Source organism: Struthio camelus, chromosome 8, assembly GCF_040807025.1.
Source record: "Struthio camelus isolate bStrCam1 chromosome 8, bStrCam1.hap1, whole genome shotgun sequence".
Taxonomy (NCBI): Eukaryota; Metazoa; Chordata; class Aves; order Struthioniformes; family Struthionidae; genus Struthio; species Struthio camelus.
The window spans coordinates 30,881,177-30,908,986 of NC_090949.1; the positions used below are offsets into that span (position 1 = coordinate 30,881,177).

Below are 27,810 nucleotides of genomic sequence, written 5' to 3' on the forward strand. Positions count from 1 at the left end.
CTCGAACAACAGGAAAGACAACATCAAAACTAGACCGCAAGAAGCAGAAGTGTGAACAAGAGATGACAAATGATATTTTCCCATGAGTAGCCAGTGTGGCTAAGATGCTAAAAGTTGAAATATCTATTTTTTTTAGAAGTTAATCTGACCTACTTTTTTAATATAACGATACTATAGTTTTGGTTATTCAGTGTACAAACACTTCTTGCACTTATATAAGATTCTTATTATCATGGAGTGAGGAAACACACCCTTCTGAAAAGGAATGTTACAGGTCACACTGTTAGCGTTGCCCCCTTCAATCAGTTAACCAACTGCTGAATTTTGAAACGTTAAAATACATCATTTTTGTATTTAAAACTGGAGAATCCTAAATAAATTGCCTTGCCCCTAAATAATACTAACATACAAAACTGATTTTCTCTCTGATAATATGTAATTTTGTATAAAGCAAAATGAATCTCAATTACTCTCTCAATTTCTATAAACAGGAAACAGACAATTTGCGGGGGCAATAATAATAATTGCAAACAACTGCATCCTTCTTGCTTGTTTTGGGGAAAGAGCACGATACTCCATCATACCTTCATCTATATAAAAACATCCAAGCAAATCATAAGTCCAAGTCAGAAGATTATCTAATATAAAGATATTTAGGAACTTTTCATTAAATTTCTCAGTAAGTTTTCTATTCCATAATGATGATGAATGATCTTGGAATGATCATTACCATGAACTTCCAAGACTGGGTACTGTCTCACCATTTTTGCAACTGAGTTGAGTATAATATAAATGCTAGATTGACATTTAAGTCTTCTTATTGAACCCACATAAGAAAACAGACTGCAAGTATTCTTCCAAATATCTAAATTACAGGGATGCACCTGTCAGATCGATACCACAAGTGCTGATGAAAACTATGGAAAGAAAGTAACATACAAAGTAAAAAATATTATAGACAATTCCAATTATAATTATGATATACTGACATAGAAAAATATAGTTGAGTATTTCCTAATGATGTATGTATTTTAATAGCAATACAGTCAATTTTACACAGCTGATCACTGCAGACTTTCTCTGTTATAACTATTCCTTCTTTAGTCATATCAAATCCAGGGGAAAATTTCCAAACAATCCAGTAAATTAAGACAAGGCCTCCATTAGAATTAAACAGCCAATGTGTCTAAATCTCTCAGCTTGTTTTCATATCACACTGACAGTCTGCAATAATATTCAGAAAGCCTTCTGAAGACCTGCAAAGGGCAAAAAGATACATGCTCTCAAATACTAAATATTCAGATGTCACAAGTCAAATTCTCCAAAAATCTGGAGATCAGCCAAAAATTACAGTGTCAAAAATGTTTTTACTTTGTACCAGAACATTATTTGTCAGCATTCTTTGTTTGTCCAGATAGAAATAGAAACTGCGCTTACCAATGAAACAGCTAAATACAACACCAGCACTAAATCAGACGTGTGATAATAACAATATAATAATAAGAGAGTTTGGACTGTAACTCGGAAGTCTTTATTAAATCCAGCTAGGGAACATCAGCCACACATGCAACAGCCACCGCAGAACTGAAGGCGGTCTAGTTCACGGAGGACCACACAGAGTCTCAACCTGTTAGCGGTTACGCACAGGCGTAGTTACAAACTGTTTCTCAGCCTTAGTGCAGCCGACTAACTCAAACCTGGCTCCTCCTCACGGGAATCTGGAGTTCGAGTCCTGCCTCTGCCTAGACTAGCACCCACTGGTTTCTCTACAGCAGGAGAAAGCGCACTTCCCGGCCGTGGAATGAAGACATGAGGTCTTGATTAACCAGACTGTGGAGGAAACGAAGCACTAATCGATCTGCAGCAGGTTGCGCAGTTACAGCTCAGGGCACCTTATTTTCTGTCTTTCTCTCTCTTTCTCCCCTCCCCAACTCATTCTAAGGGTTTTACATATTTTCCATGCAGAAATAAATTCCATTTCGACAAGTTAACTATTAGGCATTTCTCACTGCCACACTAAAATGACTTAAAACAATGAAATAATAATAATAAAAAAGAAAATTTAGCTTAAATATCAAGAACAGTAACCCCTCTTCTGTTTCTCATACTTGGCGTACTGGCGTTCCAGGCTCGTGAAATCAACAGCAACACTAGGGGCAAAAGCTCGCCCTATCGAAACAAGTGAAAAACCCACTGGCCTCATTGGGGAGGGAAGATTTACCTCAAGCATGTATCAGTAAAGCTGTCGTGCAAAAAGTCAGCTGTTTATATGTAAACAAAACCAGACTGCTTCCTTGTAAAAACCATAACTGAAATACCACTTACTGATCTCACTTTTTTTTTTTTTTTTTTTTAAATACATACGTGTTTGAAGCTCACTTATTCCACTTGGCAATGACTGTAATTACCAGCAGATTTTAGAAGTTCAGCCAATATATTAAAGAGAAATGAAATAGAAATGAAGTCAATGTATTAAAAGGAAATGAAATACATTTTAGAAATTCTCGTAAATTATTCTGGCTTGGTTCTCGTTTTGGCATTTTTGGCTCAGCAGTGTTTAGGTGGTTATGATATCCAAAATAAAAATAAAGATTGACCACAAACAGCAAACTTATGTAAAACAAGGTATTATTAATTTTTAATTTTCTAGCATAATTTTCAAGACTTCATTATGTCAGTTGATCATTTATACCCCAAAATAGGTAAATTAAGTCTTTAATATTAATTAAAGTTTTACTTAAGTAAACTTGTTAAAAAGAGAATGATTTAAAACTCATACATGTGCATTGTTTGAACTTTAATTAGAAGAAGAGATATAATTTGTGCGGTTAAAATTATTCAGGCACACTAAAAACTAAAAATACGGCCTTGCTGAACTGTAAAATGAGACTTCCACAGAGTATCCATGCCTTGTTTCTCATAGCTAAACAGCAATAGCACAAAATCACTCCCCTCCCTGCGGAGGTTTTGATACCTGTATTTCCCTGGTGAAAGTGCAAAAATATCCGAAAGAGTTATTGACAATTCATACAGTAACCCAAATCTCATTAGACAGAGCTACAAGCACAGAACATATCTTAACTCTGAGGGGAGATGAAGCAACAATGTTTTAAATGACTACTGACTCCACCAAACACCCTGGTAATGTCAGAAGACTGTAGTCGGTCAGGTTCATAAGAGACTCAAGATGATACAGGAATCCAATTATGCCAAGTCTATTTAGTTGCCCTGTTTGCTAAGCCAAAGGTTAACGAGAACTGCACTGACAAAACCTCCTGTGGTATTACAAAGTATTTCTTATGCTGCATAAAATGTAAATGAAAAAGTATTTTAATCTAGTCTTTAACTCTTTAACTGCGCCTAAGGACTATACTCTCATCCAGCCCAGCACACGGAAAACTCAGTACAGAAAAAGGGATTTAAAAAAACCTGCCACTGAACTGAAGAGATGATTACTTATGACTGAAGTAATTATTACTATATATTTCTAATTTGCAAAGGAAAAAGCACTCAAGTAACCATTGCTAACGTTAAATCTTTATAAATATTAAGTTGTGGCCTCTAATTTTAGACAGAAATTAATTATATTTTTGTTGGTAACACACTGAAATCTGTTTACACAGCTGACAAGTCTCAGCTGCACCAGATTCAAGCAGTGAGCTTTGAGGACTCTCCTGCTTTGGAGCAGATGACTCAACATTCACCAATTTCATTAAAGATGAAAAGGGAAAAATTCACCTGCAACAATGTCACTTGTAAAAACAGATTTAAAACAGATTTATGGGTTTTTAACCTATGTGGAGGTATCCTAGCCAAAAGAAGAGCTTTCCTAAGGGAAAATTTATTTTGTTTTTCTTAAGAGCTGTGGGAAAAACAGATTAGTAGCGTCGAGTTTCCAATTCTTTTTTGGGCTAACATAAACTAATAAAATGTTACAATGGATCGACATTTCCAAGACTAATTACCATATGACAGCATGCTGTTATTTCAAATCTCGTATCTATAGTCTTAAATACGCTCTTGAATACATGGACACAGCTTTATCCACCTCTCACAAACCTAATTACTATTTCTGCAAACACTACCACCGACATATTTCACAAGTATAGTAGGTAATCAGAAAGTCTTTGGTTTTTTGGGTTTTTTTGGTTTTTTTTGGCATAAATCCTTTACCCAGAGTCTTATAAGGGGAGCAGCAACTGACAGCAAACAAATATATTGAAGATAACACTAATATGCGGAGAAAGCTCATCCCCATTTCATTTTCACTTTATAGAATACTCAGATTCCACCCTTACTTTAAATGAATAATGGTAAAAATAGAAATACTTATCTTTCTCTGCAGGTCACTATCACAAAAATTATGTGCAACTTAACTGCACTATTAGTTCTGCCTTTTGTCCTCTTTTATTAGTACTTTTTTTCCTAAGGGAAAAATGCTCACTAGCTGGCATTAGGAATATACTACCAGAGAAAAATTGTCCAAGTACAACTGAAAAGTTGCTGTAAAATTCACTGTGGGGACAATCAGGCAAGGAGACAAGCATAATTATTAGAATTCTACAGTTAAGCCTCACAACTTCATAAATTTGTAATCAATTCACAACTAGCTGATTCCATTATCAAGTGTACATATTGATCTAAAAAATTTAATATTTTCTCCCATTTCTAAATCATGTAAACCCGCAGAATATGTCTGAAAACTGAAATATCTCATGCACACAGCATTTACTATTTCAAAATGTAATCTTGTAAACTCTTACCAGTTCATCAAGAACCAAAGTACATACTTGAAAAGCAAGTGAAGCTCTCCAGTGATTTTAACATGAACACCTGCCCGCTTAGCCATGCCCAGGCTTAAGTGTACCAGTGAACTGATGCCTCAGAAAATACCTAGACATGTCCTTAGAGTACATCTAAAAAAATAGGATGCTTTCCTGATGCCCAATCACTGCAACAGCTCTCTTCAACTTTCAGAACATTGTGCAACTTTGCTTCGATCTAGGAACACTGAGCGCTGCTAGTCTAAAACATACACTGAATTTGATACCCAGGAGTAATTTCCGTGGAACTACCTCTGTGCTTCAGCAAGCCAATAAACTCATACCTGCATCTTTCCAGATAATGCTCTGAAGTACATGTAATAATCTTAAGTTATTGTATATGGGACAAAAAAAGCTGTTGGGCTATTCCGATCATAAAGCCAAGTAAAATCAACTGTTTTTTGAAAAAATGCAACAAGAACCAGCTACTCACCGAGTCATCTGTGGCAGAAGGAGGCCAGCCTTCCCACAGCTGGTGACGAACAGGAATACTAGTTAGGTCATACACGTTCCGCTTTACCTGTTAAAGAAAATCAGAACTGGTAAATAACAAAAGCATACAGCCAATCTGCATTACTTTGATCACAATCCCAAGCTTTTTATTTTGATTTTTTCCCATTTACTTATTGTAAGACAGGCTCCTCCAACACTCAGAGATTCAGATCTGTTCCAGAGGATTATGCACAGTACAGATGAAATACAGTTCTGCTGAAAGCAACTGAATAAACTATTACAGGAAAAAAATCCATTATTATAAATCATTATAAATGAGGATTTATAGAGCATCATCAATGTGTAAAACTTTTCATAATACAAATCCCTCATCGTAGAAAAAAATATAAAATAACAAGCAAACTGAAGGGGTAGAGAAGATAATAACAAAAATTCTGCTGCAATTTTTCCTAGTTAGCCTATTCTGATTTCACCTAAAAAATTTAGGTTCATGGTACATCTAGTGCAATAAGAACTATTTTTGCACACATGTCTTAAACGGAATCCAGAAACAAAAATGGCAGTGTTAAATGTGATTATTAATTTGTTTTCATATTTCCAACAAGACAACACATTTCAAGCATTTATTATCAAAAAGGAAATAAAGTAATTTTTACATCAACTCTCTCTGCACGCTGTTCAAAGACAAGCCATTACCATTAATGATCACACACGACGGTTGTTAGGGCAAGGGAAGGGGAAAAGGAGAAAGAGCTGAAAACTGCAAATATAGGAAGAATATAGCAAAATACAACAGCTTTCCAAACTCTCTCCTCAAAAACATTAACACAGAAAAAAGCTGGCGTGTTTTACCAGAGGGTTGTGATAAACAATTATTTGAACCACAAAAATATACTTTTGCATTTGACATAGAGAGCATTATCTCAGATTCTGAAAGATACCCTTCTACGTGAATATAAAAATAGCACAAGTAACAGCACATGTAAATATTGCCCAACTGGATCAGAGTTGCGAACAGTAAAATGCTATTAGTCAGGAATGCTGGGTTTTGATTTGTTTTCCAGAAGTCTGCTATATCTAAATATACGGCCTTCCCATATATTCCTTCATGGGTCTACTTCGGTTTCCAAGTACAGATATCAACCACCCATATTACAGTTCTGAAAAACATTCTCAAATAGTAAAATTTGACACATTCTACTAACAATTTACATAACTATTCACTGGAGAGAAGATCATCAGAAGTCAGAAATTCTATGTTCACTTCCCAGCTTTAAGAGGTATTACAGTCTAACGCTAACAGACAGGATAACCAAATATTTGACACATTAAAGCAAAAGATATTAAGGCAGATGGATAAGATTTGACATAAAGCAAATGTCCAGACCGTATTCCAAAAACTCTCCTTTGATGTCTTCTTTAACTTTTTTTTTCGCTTATCAACTGGCAAGAACCAACAACTAATTGTATTTTAACTTCTGCTTTGAGGTATTACTAATCAAATCTGTGAACTGAAAAAAAAATTATAAATAGCTGTCAGCAGAAGAGGTCTTTGAACTAACATACGTCTTGCAGCTCAACACGCTTACCCTAAGTTAACAACAGTCTGTCTTGGAACAGTTTGCTCTTGGCGCAAGATTGGGAAGACGGGCAAAGTCTTTGCCGAAATGAGAAATACTAACATAATCCATACACTTAAAAGTTTTTTTTAAGTAACGAATAAAAGCTGATTTGAACCTACTATTTTAATAGAGATAACGCAATAAAACAAACCAACCTACTAAACAGACATTTTATGGCATTTGACCCTAACTATTAATCTGTTATTTGCCATAGCTTCGTCACTGACGTGGAGTTGAGATTTGAATACATGATAAAGTAACACGGTAATATATATACATTCCGTTGAGTATTTACTCTTAGTACAGAATGTATATGCAAAATCTGCCAGTAGATTTCATCTAAAACCTGTCTCTGCATAATGAAATCTCCAAAATCACCAAATCTCTTTTCCTCAGGACCGTCTTTAGAGAGGAACGCTACACGGACTCTTTCTTTCACACTGCATGTAGTTCAGGCACACTAATACACACAGATAAAGGATACACTTGCAGAAATTCAGCAGGATAAGATTTGCTCTCCTCATCATTGTTAACCTACGTGGGAGGAGGAGACAGGGATTTATACGCATACACATGCTCGCAAATGTTGATCTGGGCAACGTTTGTCAGAAGACTCTCCGTGGCCCTGCTGCACGAGTTTGCCAACAAATAAGTACTACTGAGGGAGATCAGGGCATACGCGGAGAGCAAGCTCAACATGCAGCGCTATTAGTGCTGTATTTCCAATTCCCTGATCCTCCATTCAATTCCTGTTGCTCACTCTTACTATTTCTGTTTATTTCATACTAGTAAAGTGCCCCTTAGCAAAACCAATGAAGAAATGCTTCATGCTTCTGGAGAGATTCAATGTACTGGCATGGGAACATGAACTATTAGTGTTAACTACTCTAGATAATTGAGTAATTTCAATACTATCGGTTTAAAGTTTTATAAACAAGCATTCTGGGCAGACCAGGGGAAAACAATCACTGCAATTTCTAGTCTAGCAGCAAGACACGTTACGACTGTATGATTCTACATGTCACTACAGGACAAAACTCAGGCCATGTGAGTGCCTTGTCTGGACATTTCCATATCATAACATATGTTTGTTTTTAATTTCGGCTCAGCTTTGAATTCACAGTTTGTTTAAGAAATAATTAAGATCTCTCCCTCTCTCTCTTTTTTTTTTTTTTCCTCTTTTTAACGGGTGAATTACATGTATACTCAATAACCTTTATGTTAATATTGGTTTTGTCCAGGAGTTTTTGCACAGAGCCTGATCTGGTAACTACAATTAATTTTTTTTTAACTACATTTTAATTAAAAACTGAAACAAGAGCGTTACTTCGTTTTAGATGTGGAATGCTAAAGTAATTACTAGTAATTAAAGTGTACTTTGTATCATTGCTTCCTGATACTTAAGAGTGCTTTTTTAAAAACTAAGATATATTTTTGTTTTTTAGACATTGATTTCAATCCATTTCAAATATCTATCTGTACACACACACACACCTGTGAAAAAACAGAACTATGGAAGACCGAACTCTATAGAACTGGGTAGATGATCTCACTCCCACTGTTTAAAACAAACAGCTTTTCTTCCCTGCTTCTTAACAAGAAGCTAGCCTGCTGCGCCGTATTCGTTTCGCAGGAGAATCAAGGTAAAGAGATGTCATTACTCAGTACAGACCCCACAACATCCCATCAAAGCGTAACAATACTGATCGGTGATCACAGGAATACGGTCCTTGCTGTTTTATTTTTCTAGCATTAAACACCAGGATAAATTGTCTTTGTGAGATAATTATTCTTCAATTACACATCCCTCAAAAAAAAAATCTTAACAACATTATTTTCCCAGTACAAAACTCTCAAACTAGTTATTGGGAAATAACAAGTGAAACATTTATAGAAACCTGAGCTCAACAGCACTGCATAACACTGCTTTCAAAAAACCTTCAGAAGTAAAAATAAATAACTCGGGAGTCACATTCCTCAGATTCCATTTTAACTCCAAAGTACAACAAGAAGGCATTATGAAAAAAACAGTATTTCCCTTCTTTCATTAACTCATCTGTAACTGCACTGAATTCAATAACATTCCTCTGCTATTCTAAGCTTGAAAGGCATGCTCCGCGGATAGCGTGATGTTGGTATAAAGCACAATGCCAGCCTGATGTGCTGAACAAAAGTGATCAAAGTTGAAGTAATTTTAGCCAACGCACAAGTATTCTGCTGCCTTATTCTAGCAGAATGACATCTGTTGAGCAACTCGTCATAGAATAAACTCGTTGTTATAGTCAGGCCTGGTCTGCTAGGGTACCATGTAAAACTTATTAGAGTAATGTTTGATTAAACAAACTGCCCGAGTTAAAATCATCGCTGGATTTTGAATCTCTGCCAAAACAGTCCTCTTCCAAACAACACGCCACAGTCAATTATTTAAAGATAAAATAACCTTGCTTTTTGATAACTATCTAATCTTAATTTGATAATTAATTTAGTATTAAAACATTAGTGTGCCAGAAGTTTTACAGACTGGGAATATTTACCAATCAAATAAAGAAATTCCTTTTACTTCATGAACTGCTTTAATTTCAGTTTGAAGCTAAAATTCTGTAAGGAAGAAAAAGTTCTGAAGATTCATATAAAGCAGCATCATAAATTGCTTCTTCACTAAAGCAGAGAAACAGAAATGTACAGCTACGCTCCTCATGCCACTGAAAAATTTTCAGTTAGCACAGTACATGGACAAAGCGTGCATTAAGACTTTTATCTACAAGTTCACACGATGTTGATAGGAGGACTGAGATCTTTAAAAACATGTGTAAAGTCTAACTTCTGGTGCCATCCACTGAGCTACGTTTATTGGCAAACTTTTTGGTCACCCACCTTTGATCGGTTAGAAATACTAATTGGTCGTGTTGTCTTTGTGCAGCCCAGAATTTCTTTTCATAGCGTGCAGATGCCATGGTGACTGGCACATTACTATGGCAGCCCGCCACCAGATTATCATCTCCAGAATATGCGAGATCATTTAAAAGCAAATTAAAAGCACATCTTTTTGCTTCCGCAGTTCGGCTGTTAACAATACCAATACAACCACTTCACCCAAAACCACCGAATACTTTGGACGGGATTTCACTCGCGAAGTTATGTACGGCTCCTTAATAGCACCTCGCCTCGAAGCTTCCGACTGGCGGTGAAGAAGCACATGAAGTTCTACTTCCAGCTCATTGTCACTAGTGTTAGAAGGGAGTAGAAATAGTAAAAGCTGGTTTTTAAGAAAACCTGTACTTTAAAGTGGCCAACGCACTGAGAAAATTCACCCATTACAGGCAGATTCTTACTTTCTTATCTTTCGCTATTTTTTAGCAGGTGAGTATATAGCTTTAAAAGGTAAATTAAACGTAAGATATACTTTGTTTGTGGATCTAAAGTTAATCCAGTGTTCAAAGCCCTTCTACATCCATATTAGTATGGAGAAAATGAGGTAAAACGTATCATAGGGCGAGTTGTCTGTACCGCGTAACGTGGTGGTGATGACCATCATCTGGTGATTTCAGTTATACAGAGTAAGTAGCTACTTTCTTATTCCTGAATTAGAAAATCCGAACTCTACTCAGCAAAAAAAACCCTCTCATCTACCAAATCGTTAAAAAAAAAAAAATATTATGCTGAATCATCAAAGTAGTGTCATGCCTCAATCTGTATCTTTGACTCACAACAAACCACAACAAAGAACCACAACAAAGTTTAACAGTAGTTTCCCTCAGGCTGTTTTCTGCTTCTGCAGGTACAAAGTTAATTGAAATAATGTAGATAATGAACTTTTGTTAGTCTTATTATTAAATATAATTTATGCAAAGCTGCAAATTGGCCGAGATGCTAAAGACTGTTCCAGGCACATAGGCAGCATGAAAGACAGTGCAAAAATGAGTGCGTGAAAGGCAGACAAAAGGAGCAATAAAGTCAGAGGACTGTGAGGAATGTGGAATGCGAGTTGGGGGATGCAGGGGAATGAGATCAGATGCAGCCGGCGCAAGGTTGCATGGAGCACCGACAGCAACGCCACTATTTTGACTTTGACATTGTAACGGACGGGAAGCCAAGCCAAGCCAGCCACATTTTCAGGGGACTGCAACGACAGGGAAGGGGCAATGAGAGAAAGAAATGCAAAGTAAGCAGAAGTGTTTTGTATTGATCGGTGAAGACAGACAATAGGTGAAAAAAGAAGGCAAAAAAGGATAAAGCGATAAGTCATCACGATTATAGGAGAAAGCCTTTAACATCTCAGCCAAAAGCTGCATCAACAGTGAACGTCAGGACACGGAGAGCAATTCGGATGATGCTGTGACAGAATTTAGCAAGTGCCTAAACACAGGAGAGCATCAATGGTGATAAAGCAGTGTAAGGGAAAGGATAACCAAGTTGTTGACAGCTATGAACAAAGGCGATGGGTCAGATAAATTTCTGTTAAGTTCTGTCAGACTGTCAAGAACTATTAGAAATATTCTGTGATTTAAGACCCAAGAGAAAGCGTTTCTGAATCAACCTCTCTGCCACAACACATTACATACATTTGGCCCACAGTAGTAGTAAAGAAACTGTACAGATACAGAAGTTAGAAAAGAGAAAAAAACAAAAATAAAAGTGATGTTTAGAATTTTCCCCTAGCAAAGTAATTTGCATTTTACCAGGAAAGGCTATCAGCAGTCAATCAGAAACTGAATTTCTTAACTCATTATAAAGTAGCACGGGCAAAGATTTTAGTCAGCTACTCACAACAGGAGGACACAGTACATTACCTGCTACGCGACTGTATGAACGGCAGCCAACGTTAGCACCCAGAACAGGACTCACAGGTCACTTAACGTAAGATTTGCTCGAGTGGAACAGGATGAGTCTGCGCAGAAACTCTCCACCCGCAATTTTTGTTACAGTGTTTTGTACACAACGTAACACAAAACTATATCAAAATCTAAAGAACAAAGGTTAGCTAAAGAACAAAGGTTATTTACATCATCGTAAAGGTTATTTAATTTTACTGTAGATTGTTTTCCTTAGAATCAATAATGCATCTCTGAAGACATCAAATGATAACTAGCCTCTCTTTCTAGCCGCTTACTGTAATTTGCATTATGTAATGCTTTTAATCAGTGAACTAAGATGTCAGAATCAGGCTATTAATGAAAAACGGTGTCTGCTTCCGAGGAATTTCATGTAACTGAAACTCTCCAAGGAAGATCCACCGCGCTAAAATAACTATTTACATTTGCACATACAGTCAATTCAAATGTGCTAAAATCTAAAAGAAAAATTTACTTTAAAATATTTTAAATAAAATCAATACTGAATGCAAAAGAACTCTTCTCCATGCCAAGCTTGCCAGATAAAAGTTGGTTGTGATTCGGCACTTCCCTGAAACACATAAGTAAGAATTCAAACGTGTGGCTACAATATCTGCTCAAATTAATATTTCATTACATAGCTCTCTTCCTTTAAATGGTTATTTTTGCCGTTAATGCTCCCGATACGATTTCACTCTATATTTAATAAGTAAGTTTTAATAAGTAAAAATTTGAGGCGATTTTCCTTGCTTATTGTAAGAGAAAAATGCCATTTAAACGTTAACATAATTGCTTTTAATTCATTCCATGCTTGTAAAACATTACTTGCTTATTCAATTGGTGGAATTAAAACTGAAACAAAGAAAAGCATCAGAACTTCCATGCCTACTGGATGTAGTGCTCTCTTCCCTCTAATTAAGATTTCGCTTCATTTTCAAATTAAAACCAATATGCCACTTTATATAATCCTAAATGACCTCAGGAGAACCTGTAGGTCTGTTGCATGCATCAGCCACACACAAAGCAGAATTCACCATCAAGTTACAACGCAAAAAATGTTCAGAAAAATTTCTGCTAAATTTGCCTATATCACTTGCCCGTACCTAAACACATTTTATGTCCTTGATGGAACATCCAACAACGTATTCAAATATCACTTTAGATTTTATGGAAGAATGCCTGTACCAACACATAAACATCTTAAACTACTGTTAAAAATGGGTTGTGTTGTACTGTAGTACTCAGTAAGTATTGTGTCAACGCCTTCATTAGAAAGTTTGTCGAGTTCATTATATAACCATTTAAATTAACTTTGTTCTGGGAATTAATGTGTGATTTTTGTCACATTCTGCTGTTAAGAGTTCAAACGGAGAAGATTAAGTCAAATTAAACACTAAGCAAAAAACAGCAAATACATTTTTTGATGTTTCTAATTTCTTAATTTCAATATCTAGAAAAGAGATTGAAGCACATGAATTTTGCCACTAATTGCTGGAAAGGTAGAGACGCAGGTAACTACTGAAAGGCAAGTGGCTGAATAAGTAAATACAAAGTGAATATATTACTGTGCCATTATGAATTTTCAAGTGGGAGAAGGAGGAAGATTTGCAGAAAAAAAGAATCTGCAAGCAGACAACATAAACTTAACAGAGAGATGACAGAATATAATATTCTAGTAAAAAATATTTCATTTAGGAAAACGAGATACTAGTTATGAGGACAGACTCCCCAGTACAGCTTCCAGTCAAAAGGAAGGCATATGGATTCTTTATTTCCAACTATGCTCTTGAAGACGTATTCCCCCATATTCATATCCATCACAGTGAATCATCAAATATCACATCTTGAACAGGAGTAAACACAAACTGCTGAATAATTTCAATGCAGGAAGCTGGACGAAAAAGTCTTAGCTTGCTCTACTGATGTAAACTCCTCGGAACTATAGATAGCCCTCATTACTTTTGTAAAATACTACGGGCAAAATTTAAATGACAAATTCCAAACATAAGCTAGCTGGCGAGGTTCAGTATACAGTTGACAGAGAGAGACCTTCCTGCTCTCTTTAGATCATCAATGAGCTTCATTTCCAAGTTATAACACTTTTGCAAAGAAATTTAGAAATTGTTCTTAAGTAGCAGTTGTTATCAGAAACCCATCTAGTTTAGAGCTCACCAGATGGCTTACACCTGGATAATACACTTAATATTCATTATATCTTATAAGTACTTGTAAAGAAGCATCCTGCAATTTCTTTCAGCAATGGGAATAATAATGTCCTGAATAAATTACTTTCATAGACAATGATGAAGTACTAAAAATTGAGAGACCTATTGCATTCCTTGGGCCTCATCTTTTAAATCTCGATTAAATCAACCCATCTTGGATGTGATTTGATGGTTTTTATTGGGTCTCTCCCAAGTTAATATCACGATTCCACAATACACAATAAAATGATCCCCTGGGTAATCCCAGTCTATTTTTGCAGATAAACTGCACGTTTTTGAAATAGAAATAAGAGCAACAGTTCAGTTAAACTTCACTGATTCTTCTGATGAACCAAATTCTCCTGATTGCCCAATGCAATATATACATGCAGTATAATACAGGATGCATAGGATGTGCTCTCAAAGCTTTAGTAAGACATTTTGCCATAAAAAATACTTTTTTTCTATTCCTCACAGAGACGCAATTTCTAAACTTTAAGCATTCTCCACCAGATGTAATCTGAGCTCTATCTTCAAGCTACCAGATATTCCCTTCTGCCGCTGCTCTGGATGTGCAGCCCCCTTTCCTGGGCTGCAGCAAGTGGCAAATTCTCCCCTTGCTCTCGCGCTCTCTCTTCCCTGCAAGACCTACTAAGGATACTTAGTGAGAATATCAGAAACAAACAGCACAATGCAGAACGTGTATGATATAATAAAACATAATTTTAATAAGAATATTTTATGAAAAAGGAGAAAAATGCTTTTTAAAGCTCAAAGAGGAGAGTAATGGAGGCTTGTATGGTTTAAAAGAAGAGGCTGTTTGATGCCTAACAGCCATACATGGGCCCTGCAGTAGTACCCTGGAGACAGCTCTGTGTCAGGAGCCAGAAAATTCAAATTCTATACACAACTGTTTCAAGTCTTAAAAATGTCTTTCAACTTCTCAGTGTCTCAGTCTTCTGCCAGGATACAGTTTAATTCAGTGGAGTAAAAGACCTCTTTGCTGATCTCCATCTTTAAATGGGAACTAGGCTATCCTTCTGGAAGAGTGTTCCAGCTAAATGGAAGTTACAGTCTTCTGAAATTGATGCAGTTGTTGTTGATTGTGGCTATAGGGCCTGGACTGCGCACAAGTTCAGACTACATAATTATTATTATTCACTGCTTGTAGTGCCTAGGAGACTTAATTGTGATAATCCCCTCTGAACTTAAAAATGCATGACCCTTTGAGTTTTTTAATAGAAGGTTAAAAGAAGAAACAAATTCCTAAATAAAAAGAAGGGAAAACACGTTCTTAAGACGTTTAGGCAAGAGACACGAGTATTTAAAGGGAAAAAAAAAGCACAGAAAAAAATATCAGCAGCACACAAGCATGAGGTTGAAATAGTTTATGAAAGTATTAGAGTGCGAACTAGCTGTAACATTACAGATTGAAAGGAAGATGTGATTAGAGTTGAAAGAGATTAAACAAAGATTACTGACAAAAATTTTAAGAATTTATTTGAAAGTGTCCTAAAGATTTCTGCTAACAAAATAAAACTGATGACAATAGTTGAAGACTTCTTTTTTTTTTTTTAAACAGATACTGACACGGAAAAGATGCACTCTGAAGTCCTAGTTTGTTTTTCCTGTTCAGTAGAAATAGTCATTTGAGAAAATATACTTAGTAGTAAACTAAATGCAAAAGCACTGCTCAATGGAGGCTTTTCACTGACCTTTCCACAAATTATGAAAGGCAGGCAACTGACACTAACTCATCTGCTACCAGATCAACATCAAGAAGCAACTACTCTCTTGACTCAATTGTAACATAAAGGTGAAATACAATTTCTGGCATTGTTCCTCAGGGAAGGATATTCATTTGCCATAAAAACCACGAAAACTGCCAAAATATATTGCTAATGTCACTGTCCCAATTCCACGTATTTTTTGTCTCCCAAAATGTTGATGAAACGATGAAGTCCCTTGACAAAGTGCCAAGGGAAAAGCAATTTCATATATGGGTTTCATACCTAAAAGACGTCTCATTGAGCTATGGCATAGTAGATACCTTGGATATAGTCGGGTCCCTATTCATGAGGGCCTTAAAGATTATTTCCAGGACTTGAATTGTCACTAGAAGTGAATGAGACACAGTGGATGTGATTCTTGCAGTGGAGAACAGATGTGATGCCACATTTCCATGGCTGTCATGTTCAGAATAAAATAAACATTCAGAGGAATTTATTGTAAGACAAACACCCTCATCTTCATTTCAAAAGATACCATTTTGTAGCAGTCTAAGTATGATTAATATATGCATCAGTCTTTCACCACTTTCCCACTACTGCATTTTTGTAGGTCTCAAAAATAATTAGCCATACCGAAAAATGATAAAATAAAGGGTGATTTGGGGAACTAATATGGAGATGAAAAGAAATTAAAAGATGTTTAATTCTTATTGTATTTAATTGTAGTTAAGAATATCATTTGTATTCGTATTGAAAAATCTTCCCCTCCTTCAAATTTCTTTTCACTTTGATCCAATGACAGACTAAGTCCTACTCCCAAGAAATCACAAATTACGATACCAAGACATATGCTCTTTAATTTAATTAACTGATACTGACAGTATCTTCCTCCATGCCGACCCAAACATGTTTCAGGAGAAAAACTGCTTCAGTTTCCAAGCCTTAGAAAATGCATAAACTACATATGCTTCAGAGAATGCTCATTTTAAGTGATAAGCCTACCAATTTTAATTTAAGAAACAGAACTTCCAGCAGAGATCAGCCTTTTGTCTTGTGCTTTTCACCGTCTCAGTTCCAGACAATTGATAAAATACACTTTCAGGAGACAACATATTTTATTCCTATTACAGAGAATACAAAATCTATTCCTCTAAAGTTAGAAGCACTAGTTAAAAATTTGTAAATATTTACAAATTTAGACAATACATGAAAAAGCAGTTCAACCTCCGCATCTTGTGAAGCAAAGCACTACTTCAGTAATTATTGCGCAGAGAGGTCCTCCAATACTTGTCTAACTTCAATATTTCACCTCTTTCTTTCCACCATTTTTACGCTTAAGACCACAGGAAGCCTTTTGCTTAATAAAGAGGGATAGGTAGGCTCTCCCTGCAGTCTATTTGTTCCCACTGTTAGCCAACGAAATATGCCTAAAGAGGAACATGAGAAACAAACCCGAAAGGATGCGTACATTATATTAATTTCACTGATACTGTACTGTTACAACAACAGGACAAAGCTGTCAGTGGGATTTACTCTCCACCTTCCAGGTACAGTTTGCAATCATATTTGTAACAGAGGAAAAATGAGGTGCAAAGCGGATTTTCTCTAGAGTCTTCCTGGTACCTTCGCTACACTAAAGAGAATATGGATTATCCAGAAGCCCATCAACAACCCAGCGCTTGACTTGCTTGGTTCACCTATGCTGCTGGTACCAGGCAGCTGGCAGACTCGGTGTGTGAAAGCTCAATACCAATCCAACACTCATGTATACTGTGAGATTTTTCTCAGTCACCTCAAGTATGAATTTAATAAATTATGTCATGCTTCTGAGTCTGAACAGATATTCTATTGGTGTTATTTTAAATTCAAGTTGAAATAAATTATAGAACAAGGATAACCGAGCTGTTAGTCAACTTCTAAAAAACAAAAACATTTCTCGGTAATTCCCTCCTCCTCATTTTCAAATCACCGCTTCTTCTTGGGCTTTTCTTTACATCAGCAGTATCCAGAAAGCAACAGAAATTTCTCTCTGCCCTAAGCAAATACTAGCTGTTACTTTCATGCAGGAAAATAAAGCTATGAAGACAATTTGCACAGTATATTTTAAGAACTTCAGCACACACCCATCAATTACAAATACAATCAGTTACTAATATTGCTAGGTTTAAGATATATGCATATAAGGTGCTCAATTATACTATTAACAAGCAGTTTTCCTACATACGTGTACATTTTAAAAGAGAGAATTCAATCTATCTAACAATTCACTAACAAAGCTATTCCTTAGCTCATCCCTGCCATAACCTGGTCTATTCAGAAACATATGGGAAAAGACATTAAATAACCACTGAAAACCATGGACTTCTGGTATTAGTGCTACACATTGCATACCCCTATTCATTATTCCACCTCCCTTGTTTAATCTATCATTAAGATTCAGTGACCCTACACTAAATTTAAAGCAGATCCTTCCTTCCTCCCATGCCTAAATTCACATACTTTTCTAGTTCGGGATGCCCTTGAGTATTAGCCACTCTACAGGGTTTCTCTAATCTCAGCTCTGAACTATGTCATGCTATAGAAGCAAGAAATTGCTGGTTTACATCTTTAACCGTGGAACCTTACACCAAAAAAACAAACTCATTTATTTAATAAGATAGAGAAAAATCTTCAATTTAATGCTTGTTTAACATATACAGAAACTTATGCATTTCTTTCTGCAGGGCACAGAATAAAAATCAAACTAAGCTCGCTTAAAGCACCGCTTCCCTGTACCTGTATCCCAAATATAATTTCACTGGAAACAATTTTAAAGCTTTCCAAAGTTTACTGTGACATCTTACAAAGCTAGCTCTTCATTTGCATTCAAATTCAATATGAAATAGGTTAAAAAAAAAAAACAAAAACAAGAAATCAAGGCAATGATCAAAGATTAGTTCATTCTTTAAAAAACAAAAGTAGATCTGAAATGTAATAATATATAGGAAAGACCTCTGTCTCTCATTTATTTTTATTGAGACAGAATGCACTTTAACAGCAGTGGCGCTACAGGTGAAAACATATTCAAAGATTTCTGAATAAGGGGCAAAGAATTATTGAAATCTGTACGTATTTGTCAACTATTCTTCTGCGTTCCCCTTCCATGATAAGGCTAAAAATGATCTTGATCAGATTTTTTTTTTTTTTAATTAAAGACAGTATAACAGGGAATGAAGCAGGGATGAAATTCTGTTGAAACAACAAAATGAGTTGGGCAACAGTGGAATCTGAATACAGTTTTTATCTTTAGTGAAAGAAGTCATGCAACTTTGTTTTAGTTTCATGAATAACACTATTTTTAAATGTATTTAAATACATTTAAACATATTTCCTAAAAAATTTGAATGGAGTTGAAAAGAAAAGGTGCAACCTGACCAAAAACCTGAATCTACATTCTATCTGTCTCTTTTTCTTTAATCTCTAAGTTGTTTCTCAAACAAGTCAGACTTTGAATTGGTGGTAAGTATATGTGTATCTTGTATGCATTTGCAGAACGCAAAAAGATGAAGAGGAAAGCAAATTAATAAGGTTCAGGTTGTTAAAATCATGTTTTTCTAAGTGCAGGCTGTAAGGAGTTATTTCCAAATCCCATTCTCTATTATGAGTTATCAGGTAACAGAAAAATACTAGGAACAGTTAAAAGTTAAAATAAATATAGTAAGATGAGAGCAACACGGAAAACCCGAACTCTCAGTTCTATACAATGCATCTGAAGTTCTGCAGATGCAGACACAGAAATATGAAGGAATAGTGTTAGCAGAGAATGGGAAACAAAACCAGTAAATGTGAACTCTTATAAAAGCTGGTACATAAAACAACTTGGAGGGGGAAAAAAAAAAAAAAAAAGGCTTGAACCCTTTCCACCAAGGAAAGGGTCTTCACAAGCAGTAACCCTTTTAGGAAGGAAAGAAAGCCAGTTTTGCTAACTTAACATTTTTAATCAAAGACATACTGGCACATTCCTGCCAAAGCTGCCTTGAGTACTTGAACTACATTTATGACAGAAAAGCTGAGCAAAAAAACAAGTCACAGAAACTTTCCAGAAAAGAGTATCTTCCATAATGAAGAAAATTTTACATGTTCTTTCACCAGATTTAACTTTTAATGATGAACATTCAAGAGAAAAGGTTGGAACTTCTTCAGTGTGGTATGTCTCCAGTCACTCTCGTTCCCTGCTAATTTCCAGGTTATTCACATGAAACCTCTGTTATTAATAATGCTTTGCCTGGGAGAATAACCTACAAACCTTTCAAGCCTCCTGTGAGATAGCAACAAGTGTCATAAATCTAAAAAAATGCCAATATGGTTTGTACTAGGGTATAAAACTCTGTCATACAACTTAAGAACTAACGTCTTGTTTTCAGCATGTTGGATAGTTTAACTTAAAAAAAAAAAAAAAATACTAAGGCTCCAGTCTTGCAACTTTTAGTTCAGGTGCTCTTCCTGAATATACTGGCTTCCAGGACTGGACAAGTTAAAAACATGAGTACTCCACAACACCCAAAACACACTTCTCTTTATAAATGCAAAATTTGAAAAGAAAATTACATTATTGTGTAGTACTTAGAGGATTACACATCCAATCATTTCTCAATGCAACAACAATTTTTTCAGTAGCTTTCTTAGAGCTTTGCCCAGCTTGAGTAACACAGAAACCACATACTGCTGAAATCACAATGTCTGTTTTAGGAAGGCAGGCGTCAATATTTCTTGAATATATAACTAAATGCAATTTCATTAGTGTTTGATCAACAAACTATGGGGAATTATGTTTTCTGTAGACTCCAGTCTCTACAAGGCTTACCGCTTACATGCTGCAGAACAGCAGCAACAAAACAAAAGCAATGACCACTTAGGAAGAGCAAATTATTTGTAGTAATTCTAGTAGTTTTCACTATCCTACTGTACAAACTTGCCAACTCACAGAAACAGAAAAGCTTAAATAAAAGTTAGCTTATTTGTTTAAATATATTTATTATTTTCTCTGCATTTTTCAGTCTCAGTTCTAAATGCAACTCTGTACCTATTAAATAAGCAGTGAACACTATTCCATTTAATGAGAATTACTTCCAAAGCCACTGATTATTAGAAGCTCAGCTGTCATTTCCCCAAAATGCCTACAATGCTACATACATTAAGCAAAGTCCCCACCAAAATTACTTTTTCTCCAAAATAAAATTAGAAGCAATACAATATAAAATTATACTCACAGATAACAAATATTAAGATCAGAAAAAGTATATTCATCTCAAATTAACACATAAATAAAAATAAAATTGATCCCTTTCTTCCTTGTTACAGAATGATCACCTCAATAGCCAATGAAAAAGATTTAATGATGTATATCTCCCAAAGACACATTTTCAGCTCCATTTTTCTTTTAAGTCCCTGAAAGGAAAAGAGTAGTGAACTGCTCCGGAGCATTCCTTTTTTTATCATTGTGTTATAACACCAAGAGAGTTATAATAAGTCTTTATTTTCACATACATCAGAATATGTTTTCCGCTCAGTGCAACAATGGCAGAGGATACATCAGCAAGTGACCTTCTGCTTTGGGTAGTAACTTTCCTTACTTCTACTAAGATGACAGAGCCACGTCTGGTGGCTAATTTAGCTGGCAGCTTTGCACTCTAAGATCTAGGAAAGAATCCAAAATACCATGGGAATAAGTTTCTATGATAAAGGTCAACATGTTTACTAAAAACCCAGTCATTTAGTCATCTTGGTGAGTCTGCTGGACTACTTCTACCTATTAGGAAGAACATCCATTACCGGAGAAAAGCAAGCACCCACATACTTCATGAGATGCATGGATATGAGATGGGGAAAGTGAAACCTACTTAAGTCCAACAAGAATAAGCCAGAAGCTTGAAGAAAGGACAGGGTCATTCTGCTGCTTACTCACCAGCAGAGTGAGTCTGGATCTAAAATTCTTTCAAACAGGATAATGAAGTCATAATCATATCTTTCATGATCTATGTAAAAACATTTAAAAGAAAATTAATTTGAGGCACTTTCAAGGGATCAAGAATGTATCTAACAGGCAGGCTAAAGAGAGATAAAGTCTAGAATAGATGCACTGGCACTTTGCATTGCTTATGAGACTAAAAGATCAGACTCAGGTGATCTCAATCTGGAAAGTTTTGAAGGTGTCCTCCAAGGTCTCCCAGTTGTGAGAAGTGTTCTAAACCATCTGGCCACATCACCATTGGACACTCAAACGATGAAACAGAAGGGTTCTGAAAGATTAAATGCTCTGAGACTCTGAACCTCAATGTGATAATCATGGTGATGCTGGGGTGTGTGAAGCTTCAGCACATAGCACTTCAGCACACTATCAGCTGCAGCTGAAAAGTGTTCTATAAAAAGCTTGCAGTCTTGCTTGGGTGATGAGCTATCATTCACTAGTCACTCATCAGGAATAGGACAAAAAGCCATATCCTATAACACGAATGGAGTAGCAGCTGTCAGTACTCTGGGTGAACTTACTTTGCACTTCCGCTTCTCCACACTTACCTGTGTAAGTAGCAGTCCTGACAATCTCAAAATCAAATATAGTTCTTCAGCAAGAAATGAACTGCAATATACAAATAAGAATCTTGAAGGATAAGAAACACAGATTAACTGACCTCTTCGAGCAATGAAACCTGGTCACTAACATAAAAACTCTCAACATGAACTTGAAAATAAAGGCATACAAATGCATACCCCTAAGTCAAAGGTGAGTCTCTATCCCCCGTTGAGGTATTTGGAATACTTTCTGTAAAACCCTCTTCCCTTGAAATAGAGGCCATTATTGAAGTCCATTGGATCAGAACACCCAGAAGAGGTTTGCTTGCTCTGGTAGAGTCTCGTGGAAACAAATTCCTGAAGAGCAGCAGCAAAAATGGTTGCAGGAATGACAGAAAAACAATAAAAGGCTAAGAGCTGCTGCTAATGGTGTCACAGAGACAGGTATTTGAAATTATAGTTCCAGACCAGAAGAAATATCTGTAATCTGTCACCAAAGCTATGGAAGAAACAGTTCAGATCAAAGAGGACATGGGTTACTCCTTTCAATAACCTTCAAAGCATGCTGTTTTGAAAGTAGAGACACTGAGATACCACTTACAGAATGCAGGTCAGTCAATGGTGGCTGTATCAACGACGATACCCTGAGGATTTAAACTGTGTCCGGGTTTGCAAGGAAGCTGAGGGAGAAGGAGGTCACTCAGAGGCCTCTGCAGCTCACCCTGTTGCAGGTTCTGAAGACAGGGAATCAATCTATACTTGAAAAAATACCCTCAGTTACTCTAAGAAATTCAAGAGATCATTTGCCTTAGTGACAAAAAAGCTCCTGTTTTAGACTTTGGCCTACAGGTAATGCCAGAAAGATGGAAAACCACCATTCATACCATCACCTCTTCAACAGCAATATGCCAGATCTGAGGCTTGGAAATAGGTCACTATAAAAGAAACCAAGATGGAGATTTTGAGGATACACTGATGTCACAATAGTTTTAAGTATTTACAGGTGCACATGAGATACTAGCATTGCAAAAGATGTAAATCCAACGTGCAAACAAGAAAAGCCCCAATATCACCCAGAAGAACAAGCTGAACAGTAGAAATGACGGCCACTTTCTTTAATTTTTCTGTATCTGAAGATCTTTCAGCCTGTTTCCTGTGCAGGGATAGAGATGGACAGAAGAGTTTACACTTCAGAATAAAAACTGTAAAAATACTTGCAAATTGCCTGCTTTTACTTTCACCAGACCTTTTCTTTTAAAAAATAATCAATAAAGTTTCACAAGAGTAAACTGTATGCTGTTGTGCTTCCTGCATCAACATTCAGTGCCAATTGAATTCTGAACCCAAAACCTTTATTGTTTCCTATAGCTGCTAACCACAACGAACACTGATTTTCTGAGATCCCAGGCTGAGGCTCGCTTTAGTGGCAGCTAGAAAAAAAACAATCTTGTTTTGACTTGTCTGCTGAGTAAACTTGACATTGAAGCTACACGGTGGAAAACAAATACACAATACCAAGATGTTAATTTTACAGAAACACTTAACATTTGTGACCACAATTAACACTCGGGGAGGGGGGGGAGAAGAAAAGCCACTGACAGGTCTGCCTGGCTCCTGTCTCTGCGCTGCTTCTCAGAGTCCCTTTCCGCCTGGCGCGGGAGTCCTGCAAAGCCGGGCTGCCGCTGACCCCAGGGGCTGCCTTCAAAGCAGCGCAGGGGAGGGAGCGGGCAACGGGATGACACAGAGTTAAATACAGCTTTAAAAGGACATTGACTCCCAGCTAGGATCCCGAGCAGAAGTCTAAGGGCAAACGCCTGCTGGGAACGGCTCATCCCCTCCTCCTGCCTCTCGCACCCGGAGCCAGCATTGGGCGCCCCTCGGCGAGGAGGGCAGCGCTCCGGGCTCGCGGGGGAACAACGGCGGCGGCGGCGTGGCAGCAGCGTCCCAGCCGCGCAAGCGGGCAGCCCGGCAGAACTGCCCCAGCGTTTACAGCGCGGCAAGGTCTGCCTTTTTGGATAAAAGGAGCGGAAAGGCAAACTCTGTTGAGGCTCGTTTTGTGACTGCACCTAATTTCACTTTGGGGAAACGCTGCTCCGCCTCTCCTGCTCCATTCCTGTAGGTCACAGGACGACTGCTGCAACACTTTCCCCTCCAAAACACCTGCTGCTACTGTCCTGTATAGTCACTTTCATTAAGTGACATTTATCACTACACTGAAAATAAATAAATATATAAGTCTTACTACTATCTAACAAGTCATCATTTTAACAGCGCTAGAACACGGACAGCATGTTTACAGAAATTAGAAGTGTTAAAATGTTTTGATTTACGGGGGGGATGAGCACCAAGCTTTCTAGCAGCTTCTAGCAGAACATGGCATTTGAACTGCCAAGCAGTCAAAGAAGAAAGTGCAAAACGGACTTTTCCCCCCTCCTTACATCAACTGCATTATAGTAAGTTAGCCATGGTTCACAAGTGGGAGAAAAAAAAAAATAGAAATAACTGAGAAAGAATTAAAAACTACCAAAGTCAAAGGAATCCTTTTCATCAAAGGAGAAAGGAAAGGTCTTAGGCTCTGAAAAGTCAGTGTGGAAAGAAAACCAGGAGGGGACCTGAAATCTTGAAGAACATGCCATCCTTTTTCTGAATGTTATAAAGGTAATAAGTTTTTCTTAAGTAAAATAGGGAATGTAAGAGGTCCACAAATAGAAGTCCTCATTTATACACTCGAACTTTAGAGGGAAAACTTTAAGCTCAAAGTTAACATGATAGTACTGACAAAAGGGTATGTTCACGAGGCTTCTTGCATGCTCCACGTTTGCTGCTATAGTACCCGGTGTTACTCGATTGCTCTACAACCAGTGGGGCTCATTTTAGTAGGCACTGCAGCTTGTACGTGTTGGGCTAGTGATGATGACTTTTGAGGGAACGTTGGCTTTGCCCTTAAGCAGATTCACGTATATGACTCCATTAAAGTGTTCTTTAAATGCAGGGGGGTTGCTATTATTTATTTCTTGTGTATTAACTAAAACAGGATTTATAACATTTTTTTTTTGCTTACCAAGGATGAGGCCTTACTTCAGTTTAACTTCATCTAATTCCTACTTTGCTTTTGTTAAAAAAGTAAAACAAGCTGCCCTTAGGATAAGTAAGAACGTTCACAAAAGTCCATGCTGGTTTAATTAAATCAAATTAAAAGTACACCTTTATTTAAAAGACTACACATTCTTTTTGCACAGAATAGTGCTAAGCTAGAAACCACTATTAAAGTCGGTATCTTATTCTGTAAATTTTTCTCCCCACTACAACCATCAGAAACATTCATAAAGGTGACATAAAAGTTTTATGATAGTCTGGGATTTTGAAGAGCAAAATGGCAATCTCAAAAAAACCTGCCTGCCAACTACTGACCATACCCAACCGGTTTCAAGTGCAGAATTGTCTATCAAAAATTAATAAATAACTAAATAAGTAATAAATCCCTTTGAATCAATACATTTGGAACACTAATTCAAGATGATTAAAGAAGCAGATAACATTAAGAATTAAAATGCAGAGCACATAGTATGTAAACATCAAACACAAAATATTATTAATTGTTATATACTTCTCACGTATTTGCACTACACACACATTCCAAATGCAAATATTAATTTGGAGAGAAATACCTACTGTATATGCACACACTGAAACAGTTTGCCCAGCTATACTGCATCAACGGTTATTTGACAAGTTATAGCATCACAAGTCGCTCATTTACATATTCAGCCATTCTGTGTGGGTTTTCCCTGTGAAGATGTTAATGACACAACTGTTTTACAGATTCATGCTAAGAGCTCCTTCTCTGAACCACGAGAATACTTACAGCTACACAAATTCAGTGTGTAAAATATGCAACAACAAAAAGACATCAGAAATGTAAGAATACTTCTTTCTAAAACTTAGGAAAGTGTAAGTTAATTGAACTATATAAACTAACATCAAGAATGGCAATCGAATTGATAGAAAAAATATCCATTTGATATTTGTGTAACAATCAGTGAGAATTCAGTTCTGTTTAAAAACCTAACATGCAAGAATTCTCCTACATAATTCCCTCTACATGGGAATAGTTTTCAAGGTGTAATTCAACAAACTTAGAACTCTGCACTGCCGAAAAGTGTAAGTACAAAGAGTATAACAATTTAAAAGTTTCCACTTTACAATGTGTTTTTCTCCGTTATTAGGAGAAAAGTGTATTTAATAAAGTTAAGTCAGATAGGCCTTTTTTTTTTCTCTTTTTAAATCAAGCAGCAGTAAAGAAGTTTTGAAGTGTTTTTAATGAAAAACTGCAAAAGAGTAAATAAGTCAGAAGATAGAGAGCAGGAATGAGAAAGCAGTAAAAAAACATGTATGTGGACTTAGAAGAAAATTAAAAAAACAGAAGAGAATGAATTCTTGAAAAGAGGAGGAAAGAGGAAAAACACATGGTTTATCAAAGGAGCAAAATGACCTACAGAAGAGAAAATAGAGATGGATGCTTGCCAACTTTTGTAAGTTAAAATTGAATGATCCTAGATCTGACCTATAAGCTGAAACAAGGCAAAAGACACAACATGAGAATTGAAATTGGATGTGCAGTTCTCTTCTGATATCAATGTCTTGAGATGACAGAAACTTATGACAGACCCTATGCTAAAATTATCCTCTACTTCAAACAGTTTCTGTTTATGCTCCAGAATAAACATTGAATCTTTGAGTTTTATTGTTCCTTACTTCTAACTGGTCTTAAGGAAAACTGTGATTGAACATAGTGGTAAAGTACCTCTCTAAAAGGAAAATTATATATATTTATGTATACAAAATGGTTCTCTTACAAAAATACCTGATGAGAAAGTTGTAAGTATCATAAACGAGGAAGAAGTTTGCTAAATCTAGTATAGTGCATCTAGAATAGTGAGATTTTTGCGTCTCATACTGTATTCTCATATAATATTCTCATGCAGAAGATATCCCAGATAGCAGCTGCAAGTAGCTTCCCAAATTTGGCTAACCTTTTTGGGAATTTTGAGGGACAGGGAAAGCCTTGTTATCACAAAATCTCTCCAGTACTGATCACCAATCATTCTTCTTAATACTGTAATTCAAAATAGGAAAAACTTTTATCAGAATCTAAACTCTATACCATCTCCACTGTATATGACTTGAATTTAGAAAGGAATTCAATCCCTCCATATATACAATGAGCTGACTCTCAGCTTTATAAGACAATGAAGAAAAGCTTCTGTTAATAAATGCTCTTTCATGGCCTAAAGTAGAACACGCTCATAAGCAGAAAAATTTTTCATTTTAGGGATGATACTGTTGGAATTAAGAGAATTTAATACAACAATGGAATTTTGGAGATGTTTGTATATATTACCTCTAAATTGGCAGAAGGAAGAAAAATGGAAGACCAAAGATTTGGAGTATCAAACACTTTAACTCTCATCACTTTTTTCTTCCCCAGGAAGGTGATTCTATCTAGTATCAATTTTCTAGTACGCCTAATACTTAGGCATTCTCTTGGCAATTCTGATGCTACTGTCATTTGAAAGTGTAGATTATCTCAAGACTTG

The 27,810-nt window shown here is 36.4% G+C and overlaps 1 protein-coding gene across 2 annotated transcripts in view; it reads right to left on the reverse strand.

The window, feature by feature from the left end:
• The window catches only part of FAF1 (Fas associated factor 1), a 183,780-nt gene that overhangs the window by 85,733 nt on the left and 70,237 nt on the right, over positions 1-27,810 (reverse strand). For both annotated transcript variants that reach the window (XM_068953099.1, XM_068953098.1), the window contains exon 8: positions 5,257-5,343. In XM_068953099.1, coding sequence (XP_068809200.1) covers positions 5,257-5,343 — 87 coding nt within the window. The remainder of the gene's footprint in view (positions 1-5,256; positions 5,344-27,810) is intronic.